The sequence below is a fragment of the Rattus rattus genome, chromosome 8, assembly GCF_011064425.1.
Source record: "Rattus rattus isolate New Zealand chromosome 8, Rrattus_CSIRO_v1, whole genome shotgun sequence".
Lineage (NCBI taxonomy): Eukaryota > Metazoa > Chordata > Mammalia > Rodentia > Muridae > Rattus > Rattus rattus.
Window position 1 is genome coordinate 95,297,939 of NC_046161.1, and position 24,816 is coordinate 95,322,754.

Here is a 24,816-nt window from a genome sequence, read left to right on the forward strand (position 1 = left end):
GTGAGATGGTTACAGTTAATTGTCAAATTGGCAGAATCTAGGACCCCTTAGGAGCTGTCTCTGGGTAGGCCTTTTGCGGATTATCTTGAGGATATTAGTTGATGTGGGAAGATCCGTCTTAGTTGTGGGCAGGGCTGTTGCCTGGGCGGGGCTGGTGCTGGGGTGTGTTTCCTGGACTGTACTAGTGTGTATTCATCACTTTCTGCTTCTTGACTGGGGATGAAATGAGTCCGTCCAGCTTCCTCAAGCTTCTGACTCCGAGATTTCCCCTATAATGGACTGTGACCTGGTATTGCGAGCTAAATAAACTGAACCTTTCTCCCTTAAGTTGCTTTTGCCAGAGTATTTATCATAGCAACGGGGGGAAAAGCAAGGCACAAGATTAAATAGAAAAAAAAAACAAAAACCAAAAAACCTAAAACCATGTTTGCCTTGAGCCTAACAAAAGGAGGATTAGGGGAATGTCTGTAAGAGACAAGAACTTTCTGGGTGGATTGAGATAGTTCCGTAGCATATTGATCAGCATCTATTCGTCTTTCAGGGTTGCTGTAACAAAACAACACAGGCAGGTAACTTAAACAACAGCAATGTATTTCTTAAGTTTTAGCTGTTGGGAAGTCCAAGATAGAGGTGTTGCTCTGTTCTAAGGTTCCTTCTCTCAGCTCATAGAGGTTCTTCTGTGCAAATGGCCCCGCTCTCCAGCTCTCTTCCTGCAGCTCCAAGGGTTAGAGCTCAACCCTTACAGTCGCACAGACCCCTCATCACCTCCCTGCAGTCTCCGTCACAAACACAGTCAGCCTGAGAGTTAAGACTTCAGCAGTGAATCTGGAGTTGACACAATTTTAGTCCTTAACAGCGTGGTTATCCAAATAGGTCCATTTGTCAAAACTGTAGAGTTAAGATATTTTATAATGTCAATGATTACAAAGGTCTAGCAGTATTACACAAAGATTTCGAAGGCACTTACTGGGAGTAATATTTATTTTGGTTCTTTAATCTCTCTGTATTCTTTTTGGCTTTACATGTGTGTGTGTGTATATATATATATATATATTGATATACATATATTATATGTTTGAGTACATTATTGTGCTTTTTATGTCAACCTGAAATAAACAAGTCCCACTTGGGAAAAGGAACTTCAACAGACAAATTGCCAGAACAGACTGACCTCTGGAAAAGCCTGTGAGATGACTTTTATATTAACGGTTTATGTTACAGGGCCAACCCTCGTGTAGGTGGTACAAATTCTGGGCTTATTGTCCTGGATATTGAAACAAGCACACTGACAGAACAACGATGAGCGCATCAGTAAGAACCACGTTTCCATGCCTTCTGCTTAAGTGTTTGCCTCCAGGTTCCTGCCTTGAACTCTTGCTCCCACTTTCCTCAGTGACAGACGGGGTGACCCGTAAGTATAAGATGAAATAAATCTTTTCCAACATTGAAAAAAAAAGATATGTTTTTCAGTGTTTATAAATTGCATCTTACTTTTTTGCAAAAATAGTAATTGAGGATTAGATATTAGAAAAACCATATGAAATAATTATTAATTGAAATAAAATTGAAATGGTGAATTGGTTTTTAGCTTGGATGAAGTGGGAGTTCGTTATTCTATCTACCCTGACTATATAAGTTGTTCGATTAACTTTACGTACATTTGATATTTTTTTAATTAAAAGGTTTAATAATAAGCAGAAAAATGTCAAGCGTGCTGAACAGAACATTCTTGGAGGAGATGAGATTTCTGTGTAACATGCTCCTGAATTAAGAACGACCTCAGCTCCATGCGTAGTGAGAGGCCCAGGCTGGCCACCTTCTGCACTTGGCTTACATCCTGATTGCTTTTCTATTGCTGTGGAGAAACCCACAACCAAAGCAACCTATAAAAGAGTTTATTTGGGCTCGGGTTTTCAGAGGGTCAGAGTTCAAGATGGTGAAGATATGGCAGCAGGAACAGGAGGCTGGGGGCTCCCACCTTGAACCACAAGCACAAAGCAGAGAGAAGGAATTTAAGACAGCAGGAGTCTTTGAACTCTCAAAGCCCACCTCCAATGATATATTTCCTCTAACAAGGCCATGCCTCTTAAGCTTCCCCAACAGTAACACTATCTGAGGACCCAGCATTCAAATGCCCAGGGCAATAGAGGGCACCACATTCAAACCGCAGCTTACTTCTCAGGAAAGGATTCATTATACAGAGGAATTACAACCATGTATAAGTTATAAATTCGGGCCCCCTTCCTTTTGATACATCTCCTTATCATTAGTTTTTTACCCTTATAATTTAACCTTTACTTGTGGAAGTAATGGTTGTGATGGTTGCCAAGGCAGCAACCATCAGCCAGCAGAAGGTTTTTTAACGGAAATTTTCTGATCTAGTGGGGTTTCTGAAAGATTAATATGCTTAAGAAAATAGTGTGGAGAACGTTGTGAAATGAAAAGACTATTTCAGTGAATTAAATTAAAATTCTAGTACAGTGAGCAAATATAACTAAATGAGTAAATTTGATACGTGAATGCCATAGATAATTCTAAAGACAAGCTAAATAAATATTGCCAGAAGCAGAGAGAGTTCATTATAAAATATTCAGACTGGAGAACAATCTTAAAATTCTTGCAGGGGAAAAAAAACATGGAGACAAATAAAATAGAGTAAAAAGGTCACACATATATTTAACCAAAGAACTAGAAAAAAAGAGGAAGGAAGTGTAGTAAAAACAGTATGTGAAGAGGGGTTGGCTGAGAATTTGCAAAAAAAATCGTCAAGCTAAAATGTCAAGCCTTAGAGAAAAAAAAATTACCTCCAAAATTCCAAGCAAGATACAACCATCCGTAGTCTGAAAGTGAGAGATAATGAGGAAATTTTAAAAAGCACCCAAGAGAAAAAAAAAAGAAGCATAATTTTCAGGAACTCCTCAACAAGACTTACTGAAGACTACTGAGCAGCAGTGATGAAAGTTATGGGACTTAGACATAGTCTGGAAGGAGAAGAAGAAGAGAAGGAGGAGGAGGAGGAGGAGGAGGAGGAGGAGGAGGAGGAGAGGAGGAGGAGGAGGAGGAGGAGGAGGAGGAGGGAGAAGGAGGAAGGAAGAGGAGGAGGAGAAGCAGCAGCACCACCACCTCCTGTGTAGAATTCTATGGTCAGAAAAAAAAAAAGCTTCAGGAACAATAAGTGAGATAAAGAGAATTTAAGGCCAACAAACATGAATGTATAGACTTCTACTGAAATGCTACAGGGAGTTTTTCAGCTACACAAAAATGACCCCAAATGTAAACGGAAATGCTGCAAGGAAGAAGAGCCACAGAAAGAAGGGACAGGCAGAAATACTCATGAGTCTTGACCACATAAAGATGGCAACAATATCGGAGTGACAATTATTATACAGCTAAGATGTATCACAACAAACACACACACACACACACACACACACACACACACACAGGAGAAAGTGGGGTAAAGAAGGTTACATTTTCAAGTTGTAACATTGCTGAGAAGACCTTAAACGTTTATATCTCATTTAAATTCAAACAAGCCATGAATGCATGGTGAGATGGCGAGGGGAAACAGGAGTGTGTAACGAGCTAGCACGCAGAGGTAAGGTGACATTTTAACATCTCAGATTAATTTAGGGCAGTGGTTCTCAACCTTCCTAATGCCGATACCCTTTAATTCAAATTCCTCATGTTGTGGTGACCCCAAATCATAAAATTATTTGGTTGCTACTTCGTAACTGTGATTTCGCTACTGTTTATGAATCATGACATAGTATCTGATATGCAAGATATCTGATATACAACCCCTGTGAAAGGGTTGTATGAGGCACATACACACACACACACACACACACACACACACACACACACACACACACACACACACCAGCAAAGGGTTTGCAACCTACAGACTGAAAACTACTGATCTAGAGGAAGCTAAGGTACTCTGATGGTTAATATCAGTTTGAAAAAATTTAAGATCACTCAGGAGATAGACCTCTCAGAATACCAATGGGGGAATTATCCTGATTGCTTAGTTGAGTTGCGAAGACATGCCCACTCTGGGCGGTGTTCCCATTCCCTCTGTAGGATTCTGGATTGTGTGGGTAGAGAAGGGAATTGGGCAGCAGCAGGCATTGGTTGCTCTGTCTGTCAGTGTGCAATGTGTCCAGTTACTTTAAGCTACTACCTTGACTTCCTTCCCTGACACAGTAGACTGCACCTTGAATTGTGAGCTAAAATAAACCTTTTCTCCTTTAAATTGCTTCTTGTCAAGATATTTTATGACAGCACCAAGAAATTAAACTAAGATGTCTCCCATTTATTGTTATTTTTTCTTTTCCTTTAAAACGGAAGCAGAACTCTAGAATTTGATGCATGTACGTATGAGAGAGGAAAGGAAGGAAGAGATACAGTGATTAGTGTTGATAATAAATATTCAAATATATTTGCATATTGGCTTATATAAACATTGTATTGAAATCCATGAAACTACAAAAGAAAAATGACCCAGGTTATAACTTTCTGATAGAACTCACTATGTGTGGGAAATATTTCTAAGAAAAGAAAAGGAATTTCAAAAACATAGCTAGTTCTGGGAAAGTCAATTTTCTCCTAAAAGCTGAAACCTTCAGAATAATTTAATGTCGTAAGGAGGACAAAATTACTTTCCAGGCAGTGATGGGAAGCCTGAAGTTTTATTTCTTAAGGTGAAGACGGATCTAATTTACTCAAAGGATTGCTTGTTTCTAACCCCAGGAAACATTACTTGATAATGCAGTTTTGTCCTCTGAGGCTTCACTGTACCAATGTTCAATGAAACCATACTAGAATTAGAATTGTTTATGCACTAGTAATTAAATCTCCTTGTATGGAGTTCAAAGGCAAGGCTTCACTTCAATATATTATATCCAAGTCTCTTAGGGTTCTCTCCTCCCCTCCCCCTACATGACTAGAAGTAGCTGACATCACAGGTGATTTACACACTGAAATGTCAAGATCACTGAAACTTTTCCGATGAATGGCCATTAATCCATCTTTAGAGAAAGCACCAGGGATGGGAAGGTGGTTCCCGCCTATAATCCCAGCATTGAGAAGGCTGAAGCAAGAGGATTTCTGCAAGTCTGAAACCAGCCCGGGTAAGACAGTGAACTCTGGGTCAGCCTGGGCTATGGGCTGAGACCCTGTCTTACAAATCCATGTAACAGAAAACGATCGATCCTGAGTGATCGATGGCATGTCACAGAAGGAAAAAGAGAAGAGAATTTTTTTATGTGAATCTGAAGTTTTTACTGAGTTGGGCTTGCCTGCTTCTTGGTTTTTGGTTTTGTTTTGCTATTTTCATTTTTTAATTCTTTGAGAATTTAAAACATCCACCTTTTCCCCACCCACTGGAGTCTGGTTCACTTCCCTTAAAGAAAACCAACTCTTTCTGCCATAGAAGCCAACAGTCATTCATGGCTTCTCAGTTAAGGGTAGGAGCTAAGACCCGCCCCATCTGGGCTGGAATGTTGATTGACTTGATCTTGTGAAACAATCCCAGCATTCATGAGCCCAGAAGACACTGTTTTGCCCATATCCCCCTGACCTCTGGCCTAAAGATCTTTCTGTCCCCCTCCCTACCCTAAAGAGAACTATGAAGAACCAGAAAGACAGAAAATAACCTGCGTGAGATATAGGGTAAAGCCAGCATAGTGGACACAAATCCCCAAAACTCCTTCTAGTGACCGGAAATCCCATAAATTTGCATAAACTGATCTGAGGAGGCATTACCAGTTCCTATTGGTAAGTCAGCAACCAATGGGGATAGGTTACTAGATTGGGGGGTGAAAGACCACGCATACATATCCAGAGAAATATTAGAAGATAGGCTTTTGCCAGGTGTGATGGGAGTGTAAATGGATGTTTTGTAAAGAAGGCATTGGACAAGGAGCGAGACAAGAATGAGCAGTGGGATGAAGTTGTGGTAGATGGCTGGATTCAAATATCACTTACACACAGCAGCTGACCTCACAGCTAAAGATAGAATCATACGAAGCCCAGAGGGACTAGAAGAACTGCAAAGGGCATGGTTTGGAGAAGCGTTCAGAGTCCCACTGTGTGCATAAAACTTTAATTATAGGTAATAAAAAGAGATTAAGCAAACTGTTCCCTGTGTGTTTTACACCCGGTAATTTTGTACGACCAATGAACGCTTCTTCAAGGTGAAAGCCCTATTCCCTTCTGGTTATGTTTCCTCCATCATATAGAATGTAAAACTTTCCTTCTACTTTTAGGGTAATCTCTCTCTCTCTCTCTCTCTCTCTCTCTCTCTCTCTCTCTCTCTCTCTCTCTCTCTGTGTGTGTGTGTGTGTGTGTGTGTGTGTGTGTGGAGAGAGAGAGAGAGAGAGAGAGAGAGAGAAGAGAGTTGTTTGTTTTATTTTGTATATAGATGTTTGAGTATTTCACTTTGTAGCCCAGTCTGGTCTTCTACTCAATATTCTCCTGCCTCAGCTCCCAGGGGGCAGGGATCCTCTACAGGAACACACCATCACCATAACCGAGTTAGAATGCCCTGTTGTTGTTGTTGTTGTTGTTGTTGTTGTTGTTATTCGTCGTCGTCAATCGTCATCGTCATAAATAAATGCGTCAATGCAATCATCGTTGTCATGGTTTTGTTTGTGTTATATTTTTATGTTAATCTGTTCATTAGTTACCTTTTCGTTGTTATCACTATGACCAAATCACTGAAAAGAAGCAACTCAAGGAAGAACAGCTTATTTTGTCCCGTGATTTGCAAAGGGACCACAAGGAATCACCGAGCAAGCAGCTGGTCAGGAGCCGTTATAAGCCATCCAGGAAGCAGAAAGCAGATAGCAAAGGGACCCAGGCTGTAAAACCTGAGACTCCACCCCCAGTGACCTGTTTCCTGCAGCAAGGCTCCGCCCCCTAAAGGTCTGACAGCCTTCAGACACAGCGGCACCACCTGAGGGCCGTGCACAGCCACGAACCTTTGAGGGGCGTTTCCACGCTCAATCCACAATCGCCGGTTACTTTCTAATAAAGTGGTGTTTGGAGTCAACTCAGATGCTTCGAGAAAGAAGCTGAAGAAAGCAGAGTGGAAAACTATCTGTGTTCACAGGAATTAATGGTTGCAAAGTCCGTAATGACAAAAGCAATCCGCAAACACTACACGACCCCCATCAACACTCCACTGACTCCCCTCACACAAGTAGAAGGGGAAAAAATTCCTAAGAGCCATGTGAAACCACAGAAGACTTCCCCCAAAGCCAAAGCTGTCTTTAACAGAAAGAACAACACTGGAGACATCATGCTAATGGATTTCAAAATCTGCCACGAGGCTAAAGTAATCAAGGCAGCATGGTGCTGGCATAAAAATAGGGACATAGACAAATGGAACAGAGCGGAGAAGCCCAGAAATAACCCCACGAGTTTATAGCTGCTGACAAAGGTACCGGGAACACTCAGTGGGGCAAAGGCAATCTCTTTCATAATGGGGCTCGGGAAATTGGATATCAACCCATAAGTAATGAAATGGGACCCGGCCATACCACACGTACAGAAATCAACTGGAGAAGGGTAAAGACTCAAATATAAGAACTGAAGCCGTGCACGGTGAGGTAATGGAAGGGGAGCTCTTGATGTCGCTCTGGGCATTCCCTTTTTAGTCACGGGCAACAAAAACAAAGGTAGACAAAGGGAGTTGGGGGGTGCTCTGCAGGGTGGGGACCATCGTAGCAAATGCTCTATGGCTCTCCCATCCCCACCCATGACCTCACCTTCAGGAGACCATTCTTGTCTCTGCTTTGTGACTTCTTTAGACATTTTTCAGATCCCACATGGGAGTGAGACCTACACATGGGGTGTTGTCCTGGGTTGACTCCGTTGCATGGCTGTTATTAATAACTTGGGAAGAGAACCCATGTGCAAACTGAGCTTCTGTAAGAGGTTAAGGTGCAGAATACGTCCAGAAGTCAGCTCAAAGTGAGCTAACAAACACCCTGCTTTTAGAGTGGGCAATAAACCTAAGTAGATATTTCTCAAAAGAAGACTGATAGCCACAAGGTCTGCAGTGTATGCTCAACATCGCTAATCAACTGGGAAATACCGACCAGAAGCACTGGGCGGGAGCACCTCGCACCCGTTAGGCTAACCACTACTGAAAAGAGGATGAGTGTTGGCAAGGTTGCAGAGAACACGGAGGACTCACATGCTGGTGGTAAGGAATCCAAACCACATCAGAAGACAGTGCCAAGATTCCCCCCAAAAAAATGTAAAAAAGAACAATCACATGATGCAGGCATTGGTGTTTACTCAAAAGAAATGGAGTCAGTATTCCAACGAGATAGCCGTATGCCCATCTTAGGTCGTTATTAATAACAGCCGTGCGACAGAATCGACCTAGATGGCTGTACAAAGGACAAACACAACAGGGTCTCATTCTCATGTGGGATCTGAAAAATATCTAAAGGAGAAGTCACAAAGCAAAGAGGAGAGTGGTCTCATGAAGGTGGAGTCATGGGTGCAGACATTAGAGGGCCACTGGCCAATGGATCCCAAATTTCCATGAAACTGGAATAATAAGTTCAACAGAACTATTACATCATGATGACTGTAACTAGTAATGTGTTATATGCTTGAAAAGTGCTAAGGGGATAGACAGATGAACATAAATGTTAATTAAATACATATAGCCATTCTATAACATATACATATATCAGAAAAGCACATTGGGGGAAATGAATTCATACAACTTTTGTTTGTCAGTTAAAGATTAAGGAAAAGGAGACATTTGCTGCCTTTTAACCTCAGAATTCAACAAACTGATTTCTGTAGAACGGTCAGTCCCGTGTTTTAAATAGAATAGCTAGAACCAGTGAAGAGATGCTATTTTAGGACACCGTTGTCTAAGTGAGGAACGCAGATCCTCCACTGGTTCTGTCAAAGGGACTGGATCTTAGCAGGCTGCCAACCAAAGCCTCTCTCAGTCTTCTAAGGATGCAGTACTCTGTCAGTGCTGTCCCTTTTCCATTGGAGTTGCATGGTTATGTTACGTAAAGAACAGAGCGAAAGGAAACCGGCTTTGGGGGAGTGGGTGTTGGTTTTGTTTTTACTTTGTGAAGCTTCAGGGAACAAACAACGCAATTCCAAGTTTCTGGTTTGGCCGTCTAAAGCTGCCACGAAGGGATCTTTAATTGTTCCCATTTTCAGAGGAGGAAACTGGAATAGGAGAAGACAAACACACAAAGAAATTGCTAGAACCCAAGCTGCAGAAACTGTGGGACAACTTGTTCCCTGTCCTGTCTTCCATGTGTCCTCCCTGTACGCTCCGGTGGGGTGTGCTTACTCTGACCTGGGTCCTCTCTGTTATTGTTGTTATTGTTTTGTTATTGTTGTTGCTAGTATTATTTTGTTCTGTTCTATTTTATTTAAATAAAGCAGGGTCGCCTTGCGATACAAGCTGGTCTTGAACTCACTCTCCACATACGAACTCCTGGGAAGAAGCTGTTTACACAGGCTCATGGGTGACAAACCTTCATTGACTATGGGGAGTTTGGGATGTCACTGATCCTGTAACCTAATTACAACTTCTTTTGATAGACCACAAAAGATTCTTTCCTCATTCACCCTTGCATCAGACCTGCCATCCTAATAAACAGATTGAAACTTTTGGAACCTATTAAGTTAACAAAACCCTATCCCACTCACGGAAGGGCTAAAAAAAAATGCTATCAGAAACCATCTGAGGCCTCTAACTGAAATTGCTCTGTGCAATGTAACCGCTCATGTGATATTCCCATATATATATATATATATATATATATATATATATATATAAATGTCTCAACTCATAACTTCCTTTGTTCTTTACTATAAAACTCCATACAACTGCACCCACATAGAAACGTTGCATTCGGGAAGACCCACATGTATGTTCCAAGGGTGTGGCCACTCACGCTTCACTCCAGCATAAACTGTCTTTTATTCCCTTTGAGGAGGGCCTCTGTTCTTTGCATCAAGAGTAGCCAACGGTGACTTTTAACTCTTGGTCCACCTCCCAAATCCTGGGATTACAGGTATGCACCATGGCACCCAGCTCCGCGTGGTGATCCTCCTCACGGATCTGAGCAAGTGCTGACTGAGATTCCACTCCCCAGAGCAGACGTATCACCGGGTTCTCTGATTTAATCCAGGCAAACCGTGCACCTGTGTAGTATGAAGGGACAGCATTGCCAGTGTTCTCATTCTGTACTCTGTCTGTAGCATTTACTCAGCTCCGTGCTGTCAGCCACAGGCTTCCATGCTTAACTCAGTTTCCCTGGAAATATGCTGAAAATACTAAGTAAGATTATTGGCTTGGGGCAATGGCTCAGTGAGGAAAGTGCTTCTGTGTGAACATGAGGGCTGAACTCCTATCCCCCATACCCCATGTTTAAAACTGGGTAAGGCAGTACACCTATAATCTCAGAGCAGAGGCAGGGGGATCTCTGGAACCTGTAACCTGGCTTAGCCCATCTAACCAAATTAGCAAACCTTTAGACTCAGTGAAGAAGCCTGTCTCAAAAAAGAAGGTCGCTATATCATTCTGAGTGAGGTAACCCAGACCCAGAAAGACTCATTTATAAATGAACATGAGTCATAAAGTACAGGATAACCATGCTACCCCAGACCCAAAGAAACTGGTAATGAGGGCCCAAGGGAGGATGTGTGGATCTCAGTCAGAAGGGGAGATAAAATAGTCATCAGAGGTCCATGGAGAGATGGAACTGGGTAGGAGATGGGTGAAGAGAAGAACAGGGATGGTGATTGGGTGTGAGGAGGAGCGATGTGGAGTGAGGGCTGAGAGTAAGATGGAAAAGGTGGGCTGTGGATCTCTGCTGACTACTGGAGGCCTGGGAGGGGGAGGGGGAGACTACAGGGAGTCTATGGGGTGACCCTAGCTGAGATTCCTACCAGCTAGGGATATAGAAACTGAAGTGACCACCTCCTGTAGCCAGGCAGGACTTCCAGTGGTGGGAGGAGGGCATCAACCCCCCCACAAAACCTTCAACCCAAAATGTGTCCTTCCTACAAGATGCACAGAAACAAAGATGGAGCAGAGACTGAGGAAATGGCCTAGCAATGACTGGTCCAACTTGAGACCCATCCCATGTGGGAGAGCCACCCCCTGACACTGTTAGTGATACTCTGTTATGCTTGCTGACAGGAGCCTAGCATAACTGTCCTCCGAGAGGCTTCATCCAGTGGTGAATGGAAACAGATGCAGAGACCCACAACCAAACAGCAGACAGACCTCAGGGAGTCTTGTGGGAGACTGGGGGATAGCATTCAACAAGCCAGAGATATCAAAGACACCACAAGAAGATCTACAGAGTCAACCAACCTAGGCCCATGGGGGCTCACAGAGACTGAACCACCAACCAAAGAGCATGCAGGGGCTGGACCTTGGTCTCCTAACACATTTGTAGTGGATGTGTAGCTTGGTCTTCATGTGGGTCCTCTAAGAATTGAAACAAGGGCTGTCCCAGACTCTGTTGCCTGCCATTGGAATCCTCTTCTTCTACGTGGCCTGCCTGGTTGGGCCTCAGCTGGAGAGGACGTGCCTAGTCATGCTCAGACTAGATGTCCCAGGGTGGACTGGTACCCAAGGGGGGCTTCCCCTTCTCTGGAGAGGGTAATGGGAGAGAGGGGTTTATAAGGGAGGGACTGGGAGGAAGGAGGGAAGTGGTTGGATTCAGGATGTAAAGTGAGTAAAAAACAAATTATTGGGAAAGAAAAAGAACATAGATGTTACCCCATTTTCATGGTCCATTCACCCATGGTGGACAACTAGGCAGAGTCCTTCTCCCTGCAGTTGTGAATACAGCAGTAGTAAATACGGGTGTGCACTGCTCGGGTCTGCTGTCTTTGAGGATACTGTTGAAAAGCACTATAATGACATCCGATGTGTGTATGCTGGTTTTTTAATTAAGTATTTAGAAAAATAAGATAGACATGATTTGAGGAAGACACCTGCCACCTCATGGGGCCCCTGGCCTCTACATTTACCTACACACTCATGCTCACACGCACAGAGAGAAAATAAAGGAAAAACAATTTTTATTATATTTTTTATTTATTTACATTTCAAATGTTATCCCCTTTCCCAGTTACCCATCGATAAACCCCCATCCATTCCCATCCCCCTTCTTCTATGAGGGTTTTCCCCTACCCATCCACCCAACCCTTCCCCTCTCCCACCTTGACATTCCCCTACACGGGGGGGAGGAGAGCCGGATCAAGGGTTTCTCCTCCCATTGGTGTCCAACAAGGTCATCCTCTGCTACATATCCAGCTGGAGCCATGGGTCAGTCCATGTGTACCGTTTGGATGGTGGTTTAGTGACTGGGAGCTCTGGTTGGTTGGTATTGTTGTTCTTATGGGGCTGCAAACCCCTTCAGCTCCTTCAATCCTTTCTCTACCTCCTCCAATGGGAACACCATTCTCAGTTCAATGGTTGGCTGCGAGCATCCACCTCTGTATTTGTCATGCTCTGGCAGAGCCTCTCAGGAGACAGCTATATCAGGCTCCTGTCAGCATGCACTTCTTGGCATCAGCAATACTGTCTAGTTTTGGTGGTTTTATGTATATGGACTGGATCCCCAGGTAGGGGAGGCTCTGGATGGCCTTTCCTTCAGTCTCTGCTCCAAACTTTGTCTCCATATCTCCTCCTATGAATATTTTTGTTCCCCCTTCTAAGATGGACGGAAGCATCCTCACTTTGGTCATCCTTCTTCTTGAGCTTCATAGGAAAAACGATTCTTAAATTGACCATCCCAAAACCAAACACACGTAAAAGCAAAATCTCTGAATGCTATAATAATAATTACATTTTTATAACCATGAAGAGATCGTATCTAAATGATAAATGCTCTTATTGTTAAGCTCTTGAAGGTCAACCATTTTAACACACACACACATACACACACACACTATATTCACTTCAGTATATTCACTTCAATAGCAGAGCAAGAGGCAGAGGCTGGGGTAGGAGAGAGAATAGCTCTGAACCTGAGACAGGAAGGGACATTCACCAGTGGGAAAGAAATCATTAGCTTCCTGCATCCGAGGGCTGTGTGCGCTCCGGAAAAAGAGCCATATTGTTTATTGGACAAATATCTCAAATGAGCAGTATGTTTCGGATAGGACCGCGGACGAAGACATTTACGGTCCTATCCTTAACAACACCAGTGGCAGCTTTTTAAAGTACCACTCTCTCTATTGGCTTGGACCAATGTGACAGAGCCTGAGGCAGTCCCACTCGCAGATGGAGAGCAGACATGCTGTATTTACAATGCTCTCACCCCATGTCCCTGCCCACTGGGATAGCTTTGTCTTTCTCTTGTATACGCCGAGGCCCTGAACTGCCCTCCTCCACCCGGTCAGGCAAGGAAAGAAATCCAAGCACAGAAAGCTTTTGCTGAGTTTATACATTTGTTGAAAATTTGCAGGGATGTGGGGAGGCAGGGAGTATTATACGGCTGTACCTTGTGGCTTGTCCGCCTCCTTCTGAGGCAGGGGTGTGGTACGGTGTTACCCTGCGGTTTTACAGTGATATCCATGGCTTTTCCTTCACTGTTTTCTTGAGTCATCTCCTCAGGAGATTGAAGATAAGTGAGGATGTGCCAAGGTATAAGACACCCCAAGACTTATACAGGCTTAATATAGACATCGCTCTCTTCCCCTCACCATGCCCCTTTAGACAAGGTCTCCTGTAGGTCCATATTCACCTCTAGGGTGTGAATTATAGGTGGGTGCCACCGCACCCAGTTTTGGGGGTGCTGGAGGTCAAGCGTGCTAAGTAAGCACTCTACCAATAGAGTCCCAGCTCCAAATGAGCCTTTTCTCGAGAGTATCTATAACCGGAACCTGGGCTTTCTGTTTATATATTTTATATTGTGGCTAGTTATTCAGATACTGAGAATACGATATTCTGCCAAGGTGGGTGTCTTAGTTAGGGTTTTACTGCTGTGAACAGACATCATGACCAAGGCAACTCTTATAAGGACAACATTTCCTTGGGGCTGGCTTACAGGTTCAGAGGTTCAGTCCAGTATCATCAAGGCGGGAGCATGGCAGCATCCAGGCAGGCATGGTGCAGGAGGAGCTGAGAGTTCTACATCTTCATCTGAAGGCTGCTAGCGGAAGACTGACTTCCAGGCAGCTAGGAGTAGGGTCTTAAAGCCCACACCCACAGTGACACACCTACTCCAACAAGGCCACACCTCTGCATAGTGCCACTCCCTGGGCCAAGCATATGCAAACCGTGACCGCAGGCCTTATCAACAGCTCCCTGAAAGAGATAGTTACCTTTATTTTTGGCTTAATGGCTCCTTCAGTCAGAAAGAGTTTGCTGTTGTTTTGGTTCGGGTTTTTTGGTTTGGTTTTAAATTCAGTTGCATGAGGTCCACTCGTAACTATTTTGATTTAGTAAACTTGATGTATGTCGAAAAACTCCAAAGTTTTATCCAGCGCCTTGATTAATTCTAGAAGCCATGTAGCCCTGCGGAGTAGTCCTCTCTCCATGTCAGGAATCGGCAAGCTCAGTCCACGAGCTCGACCCAGCCAGCCACTTGTGGTTGCACATAAAGCTTTATTGGAATATAACCATGCTTAACTTTGTGTATCTGTGAGGGCCATTTTTGTGATATAGTGACAAAACCTAATAATTACAGCAGAGACCATAAAGACCCTGGGGGTCATAGCTGATCCTTTGTAAGGAAACATGTGGAACCCTGCTCTTGTCTGTTTCATAGCTAATTACAGAGTCATATTATTATTTCTGATGGAAACTACGTACAACATTAGTGACTGGACCCTTTACTGTCACCTTCACATCAGAAAGATGATCTTTTCTCAAGCACAGGATTTACCGGCCGAGTTGATTTTTCCCCCTATGTTGTGCTGCCACCTGCTGGTAGAAGTGTGAAATCACAGCTACACGAACCGATCCTCTACTGAAATTAATTCCCCCAAATCAGAGTCTTGCGTATGAACTCCATAATGAGGGAATCTCACCTGATGGAAAGGAGAAAGAAGAAAGGGATGAAACAATCGGTTTTCCTAAGCTTTTCCTCTGCAAATACAATTGTAGTGTTTCCAGTCCACTATGAATATTCTCAATGCATGCCCGTTTAAGGTTCAAGTGCAGTGCTATTGAGGACATAAAGCCTCAGACTCATTCCCTATCTCAAGGTGATGAAGGAAAAGAATACTCGGACACAGAAACGCTTACCGGGGGGACTGTGCACACGTCGGAAATAAGAAGGCAGACAACAGAGATGAAACCATTAGTTTTCAACCTTGACTTCCGGTGAAATCTCCATGGAGCTTCTCCGAGCCAATGATGGGCAGACCCCGTTCCTTGAAGGTTCTGATCTCACGGGTCTGAGAGGAGGCCTCGACATCAGTTTTCTCTTTCCCCAAGTTCTCTAGGCGATTTGACTGAGCAGCGAGGCTAAGAGTCCTAGTTCTCACCAGTGTGTCTCCAATGATAGGACGTATTCCAACCATCATGGCTGCCTGTTCTCGTCCTGCAGATTTTGTTATTTATGTGATGGTGTCTGAGGACCAGATTCCTACTAAGCTTGAAGGCGATGCTGTGGGTGCCATCTGGGCACCATCCTACTAATATCAGGAAGGAATTAGATCATCCCCGCATGGGCTTTTTATGCAAACTCGGTGGTGCTGAGATTTCTAAGTGGATGTTTATCACCTGGGAGTTAACGGAACATGAATTCTTGAAGGGTCCAGTCTCAGAAACTCAATATGTCTCCATTTCTAAAAAGCACCCAAATAGTTCATTCACAATTTCTTTCTTCTTTCCTTTCCTTCTTTTTCCTCTCCCCTCTGGCTACATGTCCATCCCCTCCCCCCTCCTCCTTCTTCTTGTGTGTGTGACAGTCTTACAATCCACTCAGGCTGGCCTAGAACTAAGGGCAATCCTCCTGCCTCAGCCTCCTCCCTCAGTGATGGGACTTTTGTCCTAAGCCACAACACCCAGCTGTCCCAAGTAATTTCAAACTACAGACTCAGAGAACCAGCTAGAGTGTCATTTTCTCCGAGATGTTTTGAAGAGCAGAATCAATGTTTATTATTAATTTGACACTGATACTCAAATCAAATGGAAGCACTTTTATTTTCTTCCTCGGGAATTAGAATTTTTCTAAAAGGGAGTGGCTGAAAGGAAGAGCAATCTCGTTGTACCCCTGAGTCCGTGGTTTGCCACGTGGCTCTGCTCACGGTGGGGTGTACTAAAGTCACTTGGCATCCAGATAAATACGCTGCTCAAAACAGGCAAGATGACCTTATCACACGTGCGTGGCTTGGGAAAGGGTGGCTGGAAGTCTGGGCCCGGCTGAGACTACCACTACACATGAACTCATCAGCGTGAGACTCTGTTTGCAGGCTTCCAGAGAATTCTGGGATACTCTAAATGGAGCAGTCATTCTCTCGGGGACTCATCTTAGAAACTATCATGATGCCATTTCTGCTACAGTTTATCGGTCAAGGCAGTGGCAGGGCTCACTCAGACTCAAGGCATGCAGTCGGAAGCGGACAGCTTCATGTGACCCCATGAAGACTCCCATATGCTTCCCGCCCCCGGGTCCCACACTTAAAGAGCTGCCCTTTGGGGTTACCACTCTGATGCTCTTGCTTGAAAGTCTTCGGAGTTTTGAACAAGGGCATTACACTTCTCTTTGGCACTTGGTCCCACAAATGTACCCTCTCCTTGTCTCAGACTGTATCTTCAATGGGAGCAGTATTAAAAATGGCAGTGGCCAAGGCAGGTATGGTGATATATCTGTGATCTAGGCTCTCTGGAAGTGTGGGAGGGAGGAAGTGAGGTGAAGTCCAGCCTGGGCTACAAAGTGAGGCCCAATCTCAACAAGCCCCTCCTTGTGTGCTTTTTAAATTATGCTATAACATGCATTTGCAAGTCAGTGAACAACTTTCAAGGGTCAGCTTTTTATCTCCAGGATGTGAGTCTCAAGGACTGAACTCAGGTCACCAGTCTCAGCAGCCAAGGCCTTTGCCATTAGTCTGTCCCCAAATCAACTATCTGCAGAGATTTCACTCATCCCCACTGTGTCTCTATGCTCAGAGCTACAAAAGGCAGACTAAGGTAGGTAGGTTCTATTAAGCATATAGAAGAAAATAGATTATGAAATTGAGATTAGCCTATATGCTGCTATATGATATATAGCGACTACTCTTATCATCCTGGGTCCCAGCTAGGCCCCTGCACATGGTCACCTTTGGTCTTACTCACTTGGACATTGATCGGTGCTCACCTCAGGTCAACATGCAGGCAGAATGTATGTACAGTTACTTGATGAGAAAGACGGTGTCTTTGTCATTGTGCCTATAGAGGCAGGGAGGTCCAGGGTCTCCACAAACCTGGACTTGTGTTTGAAGCATCTACAAAGCCATTTGAAGATATTTAAAGACGACAGTGACAACTAGTCTAGCCCATGAGCTCTGTGAGAACCAAGTTCATAATGGGTCTTTCTGGGTCATCAGTTACTTGCACTACCTTTATGCCCAGAAGAGATCCAATAACAGGTGGTACAGAAATGACAACCAAAAGGTTACCAAAAAGAAACCCCTCCTGGCTGGTAACATGCTGTTTTACTTTTCTCATTATTATGACAAGTACCTGACAAAAAAAGTAATTTAAGGAAGAGAGGGAGGGAGGGACAGAGGGATGGAGGGATGGAGGGAAGGAGGGAGGGAGGAAGTATATATGGAAGGAAGAGTTTATTTTGGCTCAAAATTTGAGAGTACAGTCCCTCTCAGCAGGAAGACCTTGTGGCCAGACTGTGAGAAGGCTCCTCACATTTCCTCGCAGCCAGGAAAAACAAGGAGAGATGAACCCAGGCAGACCAGCTGCTTTCTCCTGTGTACTCATTCTGGGACCCCAGCAAGTAGGATGGTAGTGCCACAGCAGGATCAGAAGTTCAAGGCCATCCTTAACTACAAAGAAAGACTGAGACCAGTCTGGGCTATAGAAGATTGTGTCTTGGAAAGAAAAGAAAAAGAAGGAGGAAGGAAGGAAAATCTACAGAGTGATCCTCAAATCTCTGGGGGAAAAGAGATCAGAAATCAGCAGCTAGAAAGGCTCTGAGAATGTGGGGCAGTTCTTTGGGTACTCGGGTAGAGCAAATGTTTCCCTTTAGAACTCTCATGGTACTAACTGGAGAAATCAATACGTAATCCTTCAACTTAGAAGAGTACAAAGGCCAGAAGGATGTCTAAGAGGTCACAGAAAACATGACCAGCTAATTTGACGGAAGGAGCTCAGGGCGTTTGTGGGGGTTGCGGTAGTAGTTAGAACGGACCGGCATTCCCAGAGTTCTTTGGAGGAAAGGCCGTTTGCTTTGTGGTAGATATGATGAGTGAAGAATTTGACGTCAGCTATGAAGGTGCTGAGAGCAGACCATTCTCAGCCATCCTCTGGCTAAAGAGAGCAGATGATGGCCTTAAGTGAAAGTTTGAAGTCCCGGACCCCAAATAACTCAGGACAACTCCTCAGGTCCATCCCACTTCAAAAATCCCTGCAGGGTTGGCTGAGATCCTTGCTGGGAAGGCTGCACAGGGCAACCTCATACCAACTCCCTGGCCTTGTCCCAGTTACCTACCCAGCATTCCCCTGGTAGACACCTTGCTTGGTTATCTACATCTCAGAGTAGGCTTTCCAAGAATCCCTATGGTGTCTGTGGATCAGATGAAACTATAGTCAAATGAGCCACCAAAGACTCTTAGGTCAGCCCAAGGAGGCTCTGCATGGACAGATGCTTAAAATGCCACCAGATTTCTGGCAGCTGGGAAAAGAGTAAGCAAGAGCTGGAATAAAATTATAGCACCCTTGGGCAAGGAGACTCCCAATACTGAGGACGGTGGCAGAGAGAGAATGGTTGGCACTGGGAGAATTTTCAAGAATGCCTAAGAAGAAATATATGAAGATCACCAGCGCCCCACCTCAGAACAAAGTGAGTCAAAGCCACTCCTGACCTTTTTGTCCCCTCTAACCCGTGGTACCAATCTGGGATAGGTCAGAAAGTAAGTTAGCAGACCAAGGGCAACTTGGAACAGAATTTTAAAAAGATAGCAAGTGTCCCCTTCCTACAAACCCTGTCATTACAATTTCCTTCCGTCTAAAATAGGGTCCCCAGCGTCCTTGTTGCCAGACGTTATAAAACCTGAGCTTATCGAAGGATGGAAGGGGGTTGGGGGGTTCAAGTGGTGATGCTGCGAAGTTCTGTCCTGCCTGGCATTATTTATTATATGCATCCTGAGACACACTAGGCACTGAACTGCCTCTAGAAAGGAGCCCCTTAGTCAGGAACCCCAGAAAACAGCTGTAGCGGAGCAGGGGCAGATGGATGTGTGATCCAGTTCTTGCTCACTGAGACTAAGTTCACGCAGAGGAAGCGGAGCTTGTAGGCTTGGGCCTAGTCTGGAACCTTCCCTTCTGGGTGCCCCGAGTCTAGCTCTTCTTCTGGTCCCATCCAGCTTGCTCACCTCAGTCCTTCCGCTTATTCCTGCAAAGCAAGTTCTCAGGCCCTCCTGCTCCGTGCTACCCATTCCTCTCTTCCCGATTCTCATTTCTTGCAACCCTCCCTTATCCAGCTCCCCTCCCGGTCTCATTCAGAGGCGCACGCCCTGCTTGTCCAGCCACGCCCCTGAAACCTGGCTCCACCCCACTGGGCTCCACTTTTTCTTCCTGGCCACGCCCCCTCCCTGTCCAGCCAGGACCCGCCTCTCCGACTGACTCTGATTCTCACTTTCTGCCCGCTGCTGCTTTACGCCCCACTTACCGAATCACACACCCCAAATCTGGCCCGACAGCCTCTCCGGACACTACTCTCAGATGATCACGCCTTCTTTCGCTGCTTCGTCCCACCCCTCTCTGGTCGCCCCAACATCCCCAGTGTGTTCGACCACGCCCCGAAAGTATGGCTCCGCCCCTTCTCAGGACGGACCCTCTTCCTCAACACCACGCCCCCTCTAGTTGCCACGTTATGCCCTTCTCCCCAATCGTCAGGCTCACTTCACGCACTGCTCTGCTCTTCTCTCCACACTCACCCTCTCCGATGCTGCAGCCCGCCCATCTCGGCCCCACCCCGAAGGCCTGGCCACGCCCCGGCCCAGCTCTGCTCCTGGCCACGCCCCTCCCTGCTTTGGTTTCTGGCCGCCGCGCTCCGCCCCTCTAGGCAAGCCCCGCCCTCTTGACCCCGCCTCCTCCTGGCGCCCAGCAGGCTCTCAGCTTCAGCCGGCCCCGGGCATCATGGGCACAGCCTCGTCACTGGTGAGCCCCGCTGGTGGGGAGGTGATCGAGGACACGTACGGGGCAGGCGGCGGCGAGGCCTGCGAGATCCCGGTGGAAGTGAAGCCCAAGGCCCGCCTGCTGCGTAGCTCGTTCCGCAGGGGCGCGGGAGCCGGGCCCGGGTCGCTGCCTCGGGCGGCGGGGGCCGGCGGGCTGCTGGGCGCCAGCTTCAAGTCCACGGGCTCGTCTGTGCCCGAGCTAGAGTATGCGGCGGCCGAGTTCGAGCGGCTCAAGAAAGAGTACGAGATCTTCCGGGTCAGCAAGAACCAGGAGTTGCTGTCCATGGGTCGCCGAGAGGCCAAGCTGGACACGGAGAACAAGCGGCTGCGGGCGGAGCTGCAGGTAACGCGGGACCCAGCGCGCCGCAAGCGGGAGGCTCTGAGGAAACTGAGACCCGAGCGCGTCGCTCAGCCGCTTGGTGGCACCACCATCCTAACCCAGCTACAAACCAAGTTGTTTTCTAAATGTACAGAAGCTGCTCCTCCTTTATGAGGAATCATTATTTTTCAGTCTAAACTAACTTCATGTCAGCATCTTCCTCAGTCCCTTTCAGTTTCCGGTTCATTCATTAAGACACGTTGGATCAACCCAAGTCCTGAAGCCGCAAAATTTCTCAGAGCAACTTCACACAACTCCTCCTGGTTTAACCTATCTCCAAGATGGAGCTCTTGGCTCAGTTTCTTCGCAAAGTTCTGCAGGTTCTGGGGTTTAATGATGGGACAGGAATTTTTCTGGAAACCTCCTGATTTCATCGTTTTTAAGTGTTGTGATTGAAAGTCTTCCCTGAGAATGCTCAAACTCCCTCAGTCCATTTAGTTAATGGGCTCAACAGTTACTGCGGTGCTACTGTAGGCCTTTTATTCTTTCAGATACTAGGTAAAGCAGAATTTCTCAGAGCAAAACCTGGGACTATATGCCATGGGCCGGGAGCCTCTCTGATGATCATTTGTTTATGCCCCTCTTTTCTGTGGGAGGGATCTCTGAAGCCCAAGAGCTCCTGGCCGCTCAAAATAAGACTTAAATAAACAGCACGGATTTTTGTAGAAGAAGCCTCCTTCCTTCTAGTCTGGCATGTTCCTGTAAGCTATGAAGCCCTTCATTAACTGCTGTGCTATTAGCATATTACCTGAGAGGCTGGTCTCACTCCCTGCTGGCCTCGCTTCCTACTGGAAGGCCAATGTGCTCTTCGCCCCTATAAAGTGGATTTGTGCGTTCCTCCTGTCTGATTTCATGTGTACACCACTGCCCACTAAGAACCATGTGAGATGGCAGGTAGAAGGGGTAGCAGGATAAAGAGGCCAGTGCAGGGGGGACTGACAGATGTCACAGATCAGCAATTCCAATTCCCTGTGAAACCTGTTGTTCCTTTCTTACCTACATAATCTTGAGAAAATTCTCACACATTTATTTCATTCATTATTTCATCCGGCCGTGTTGACATTTACTGGAGGGCTAGCCACGGATCCAGACTGCGAATGGCTCTGGTGATCAGTAGAATGATTAATATGTAACGCCAAGGAGCACAGAAACCTTCAAGCTAAACCTTACAAACTGTGTTTCTTATTCTCTTAGAAAAATGCTGGAGCTGGTACAGTATTTCAAAGAAAAAGCTTATTTTCTGAAGAACCTGTACACTAGGATTCAAAGATGTTTGCATTTTTTTTTCTATTTTGCTTGAAATAATTGACAACACAGAAGGGCTTGATAATTGATAAAATAGTGAGTAGAGGGTAGAGATCTAAACATATGTAAACATAAGAATTTAATATGAATGAAAGCCAGATCCCAACATATGTATACATATATGTAAGAATTTAATATACGGATGAAAGCCAGATCCCAACATATGTATACATATGTGTAAGAATTTAATATACAGATGAAAGGCCTTTTTTCTTGGGAGATAACAAGGCTCATCTTTGCAGGTACTTCAGAAAACTTACCAGAAGATACTTCGGGAAAAAGAGGGTGCATTAGAAGCAAAATACCAAGCCATGGAGAGAGCAGTCACATTTGAACACGACAGAGACAGGGTTAAAAGGCAATTCAAGGTAAATTCTTGGTATTCCTACCCCTCTCTCCAAGTGACATAGATTAAAAGCTAGTTTTTAAAAGTTTACTTGAGCCAGCTGTGGTGGCATACACCTTTAAGCCCAGGACTCTGGATGCAGAGGCAGGCAGATCTCTGTGAATTCGAGGCCAGCCTGGTCTACGTAGTGAGTTCCAGGACAGTCAGCGCTACACAATGAGACCGTGTCTTGAAAAAAAATTCCCTCTGATATTGTGTAGATCATAGATAAATCTAGTAACACTGGTGAAAGTGACAGAACTAGGGAAGAAAGCAGCCCGTGTTCTCAGTTAGGTGGTGTTTATTTGATACAGAGATACGAAAGTGAACATTTTAGTTGAGATATTGAACGATGGAAGGATGGATTTGTTTTTAATCTTTGTTTTTAATTGTGCATGTGTGGGCACACATAAATGCAGTACCTGTGGAGGCCAGAGTTGTAGGATCCCTTGGAGCAGGTCATTGTGAGCTTCCCGAGATGAGTGCTAGGACGCAAACTCAGGTTTTCTGCAAGAGCTGGGTGATCTTAGCCACTGTACCACCTCTCCAGTCTCCATGAATGCTGGGTTTTTGTTCTTGGTTTGGTTTGGTCTTTTGGTGAGATGAAGTGTTTGGAAATGTTTGGGGATATTTTGTTTGGTATTTGGTATGAGGGAAACAAATGTGTTACATGTCACACACACACCCACGCCGTCAGACTTCCAGCAGGTTCCATTGTGAACAATAAAATGAGGGTCTAGAGAAGTCTTTCTGTTACAAATGAGGACCGAGAACCAAAAAGACACTGACTTTACGAATAAATGCCCCACTCCCTGAAAACGTGGTGGCACGACTTTGTGATTATGAAAAAACGTTCCAAAATTAAATTCTGCCTTTTAAAAAGATTTTTAGGGAGACCAAAGAAAATGAAATTCAGGACTTGCTGAGGGCCAAGCGAGAGCTGGAGAGCAAACTTCAGAGGCTGCAGGCCCAGGGGATCCAGGTGTTTGACCCTGGGGAGTCTGACTCGGATGACAACGGCGCCGATGTCACTGGTAAGCTCGCTTCAAGTCTATTCTCCACAGAGCTGTGGCGATGCTCAGAATGTTCAGTGGTGCTTTTCTCTGTGTGCAGGGTTAGTGCTTGCTAACAAAGAGGGAGAGCTCTCAGGGTCTCTCAGCTGTCAAGACCTCCTCTCCCTGAAGTGTATGATGTCATCCGTCCTAGCCCATGGTGTGCATGCATACTCATGAGAGCGCTATTTCTCTCTCTCTCTCTCTCTCTCTCTCTCTCTCTCTCTCTCTCTCTCTCTCTCTCTTTCTCTCCTGTCAGTCTCTATCTCTGCACACCCCCATGCCCCACACAAAGTACCTATTCCAGATCAATCTGCATTTGGTTCTAGGGCACCATGCCACGCTACCTCTACCTAGTCTCTGGTCCCAGCGGCGGCCACCCTCCTGGCTCTCTGCCACTGAACTCTGCTCACATTCCCTAATGTCCACAAACCCTCGATAGCTGGCATCGTCGAGCCATATGGCATTAGCACGGTATATTTATCTCAATCAGCAAAGCGTCTCACCCTAAGCTCCCAATCTCCATCCCACGGTACCACCAGCTACTGTCTGAGCCCCGCAGCAGCTGCCCTCTTGTAACTCTCTTGTGGCGGACTCTGCTCTCGTTCCCAGCATCCGCCCACTGGTGGTTAGAGTATCAACTCCCAGCAACCCGTTAAAATAATCAGCTCAATAAGCTTATAATTTAGCAATCAGATGTATATGTTAAATTCTCAATCCACAAAACGTCCACAACCACCCACCTACATAAGATAAATAGACTTATAAAAATCCATCCCTTAAGAAATATTCATAACTACCTGTGGTCATTTAATGCCACAAGGATCTGGGTCGTCCTTCTCTGCCTCCATCTTGGTTCTTTTCCTCCCTCTCTCTCCCCTTACCAAAACTCTGTCCCCGCCTTACTTTTTACTGTTCAATCATGGGCCTTGTTTTATCTTGTGCCCGCCCTCCTTTAATTTCAACCACAAGGGGGTCACGGGGTGAGAGGCGCTGCTGACCTGAGTTCTATCCTGGGCCCCAATAAAGTTGCAGGAGACAGCTGATTCCTGAAGCCATCCTCTGACCTCCACACTCCAGCAACTACATGTCCATGCCTACATGCATGCTCGTGTATGCGCACGCGCACCCTGACGTTTGGAAAACTATTTTTTAAAAAATAGCATCACAAGTAGACACCTTGCTTCTCCTGAAGGCACAACCTGAAATACAGTCGCCTCTGCTCAAGTGGCTCTGGCCAAAGCTGGACCTAGACTGGAAGGGTTAATCAATAGACAGGCAGATGTGTGGCTAAAGTGGGAAGGGGAGCTAGGCATCATGGAGTTATATTC

At 45.4% G+C, this 24,816-nt stretch overlaps 1 protein-coding gene across 1 annotated transcript in view; it reads left to right on the top strand.

Moving 5' to 3' along the window:
• Positions 1–20,297: 20,297 nt before the first annotated feature.
• The window catches only part of Nphp3 (nephrocystin 3), a 41,037-nt gene continuing 36,518 nt past the window's right edge, over positions 20,298–24,816 (top strand). The window contains exons 1-3 of the mRNA XM_032910391.1: positions 20,298–20,707; positions 22,291–22,416; positions 23,317–23,467. Coding sequence (XP_032766282.1) covers positions 20,327–20,707; positions 22,291–22,416; positions 23,317–23,467 — 658 coding nt within the window. The 5' untranslated portion in view covers positions 20,298–20,326. The remainder of the gene's footprint in view (positions 20,708–22,290; positions 22,417–23,316; positions 23,468–24,816) is intronic.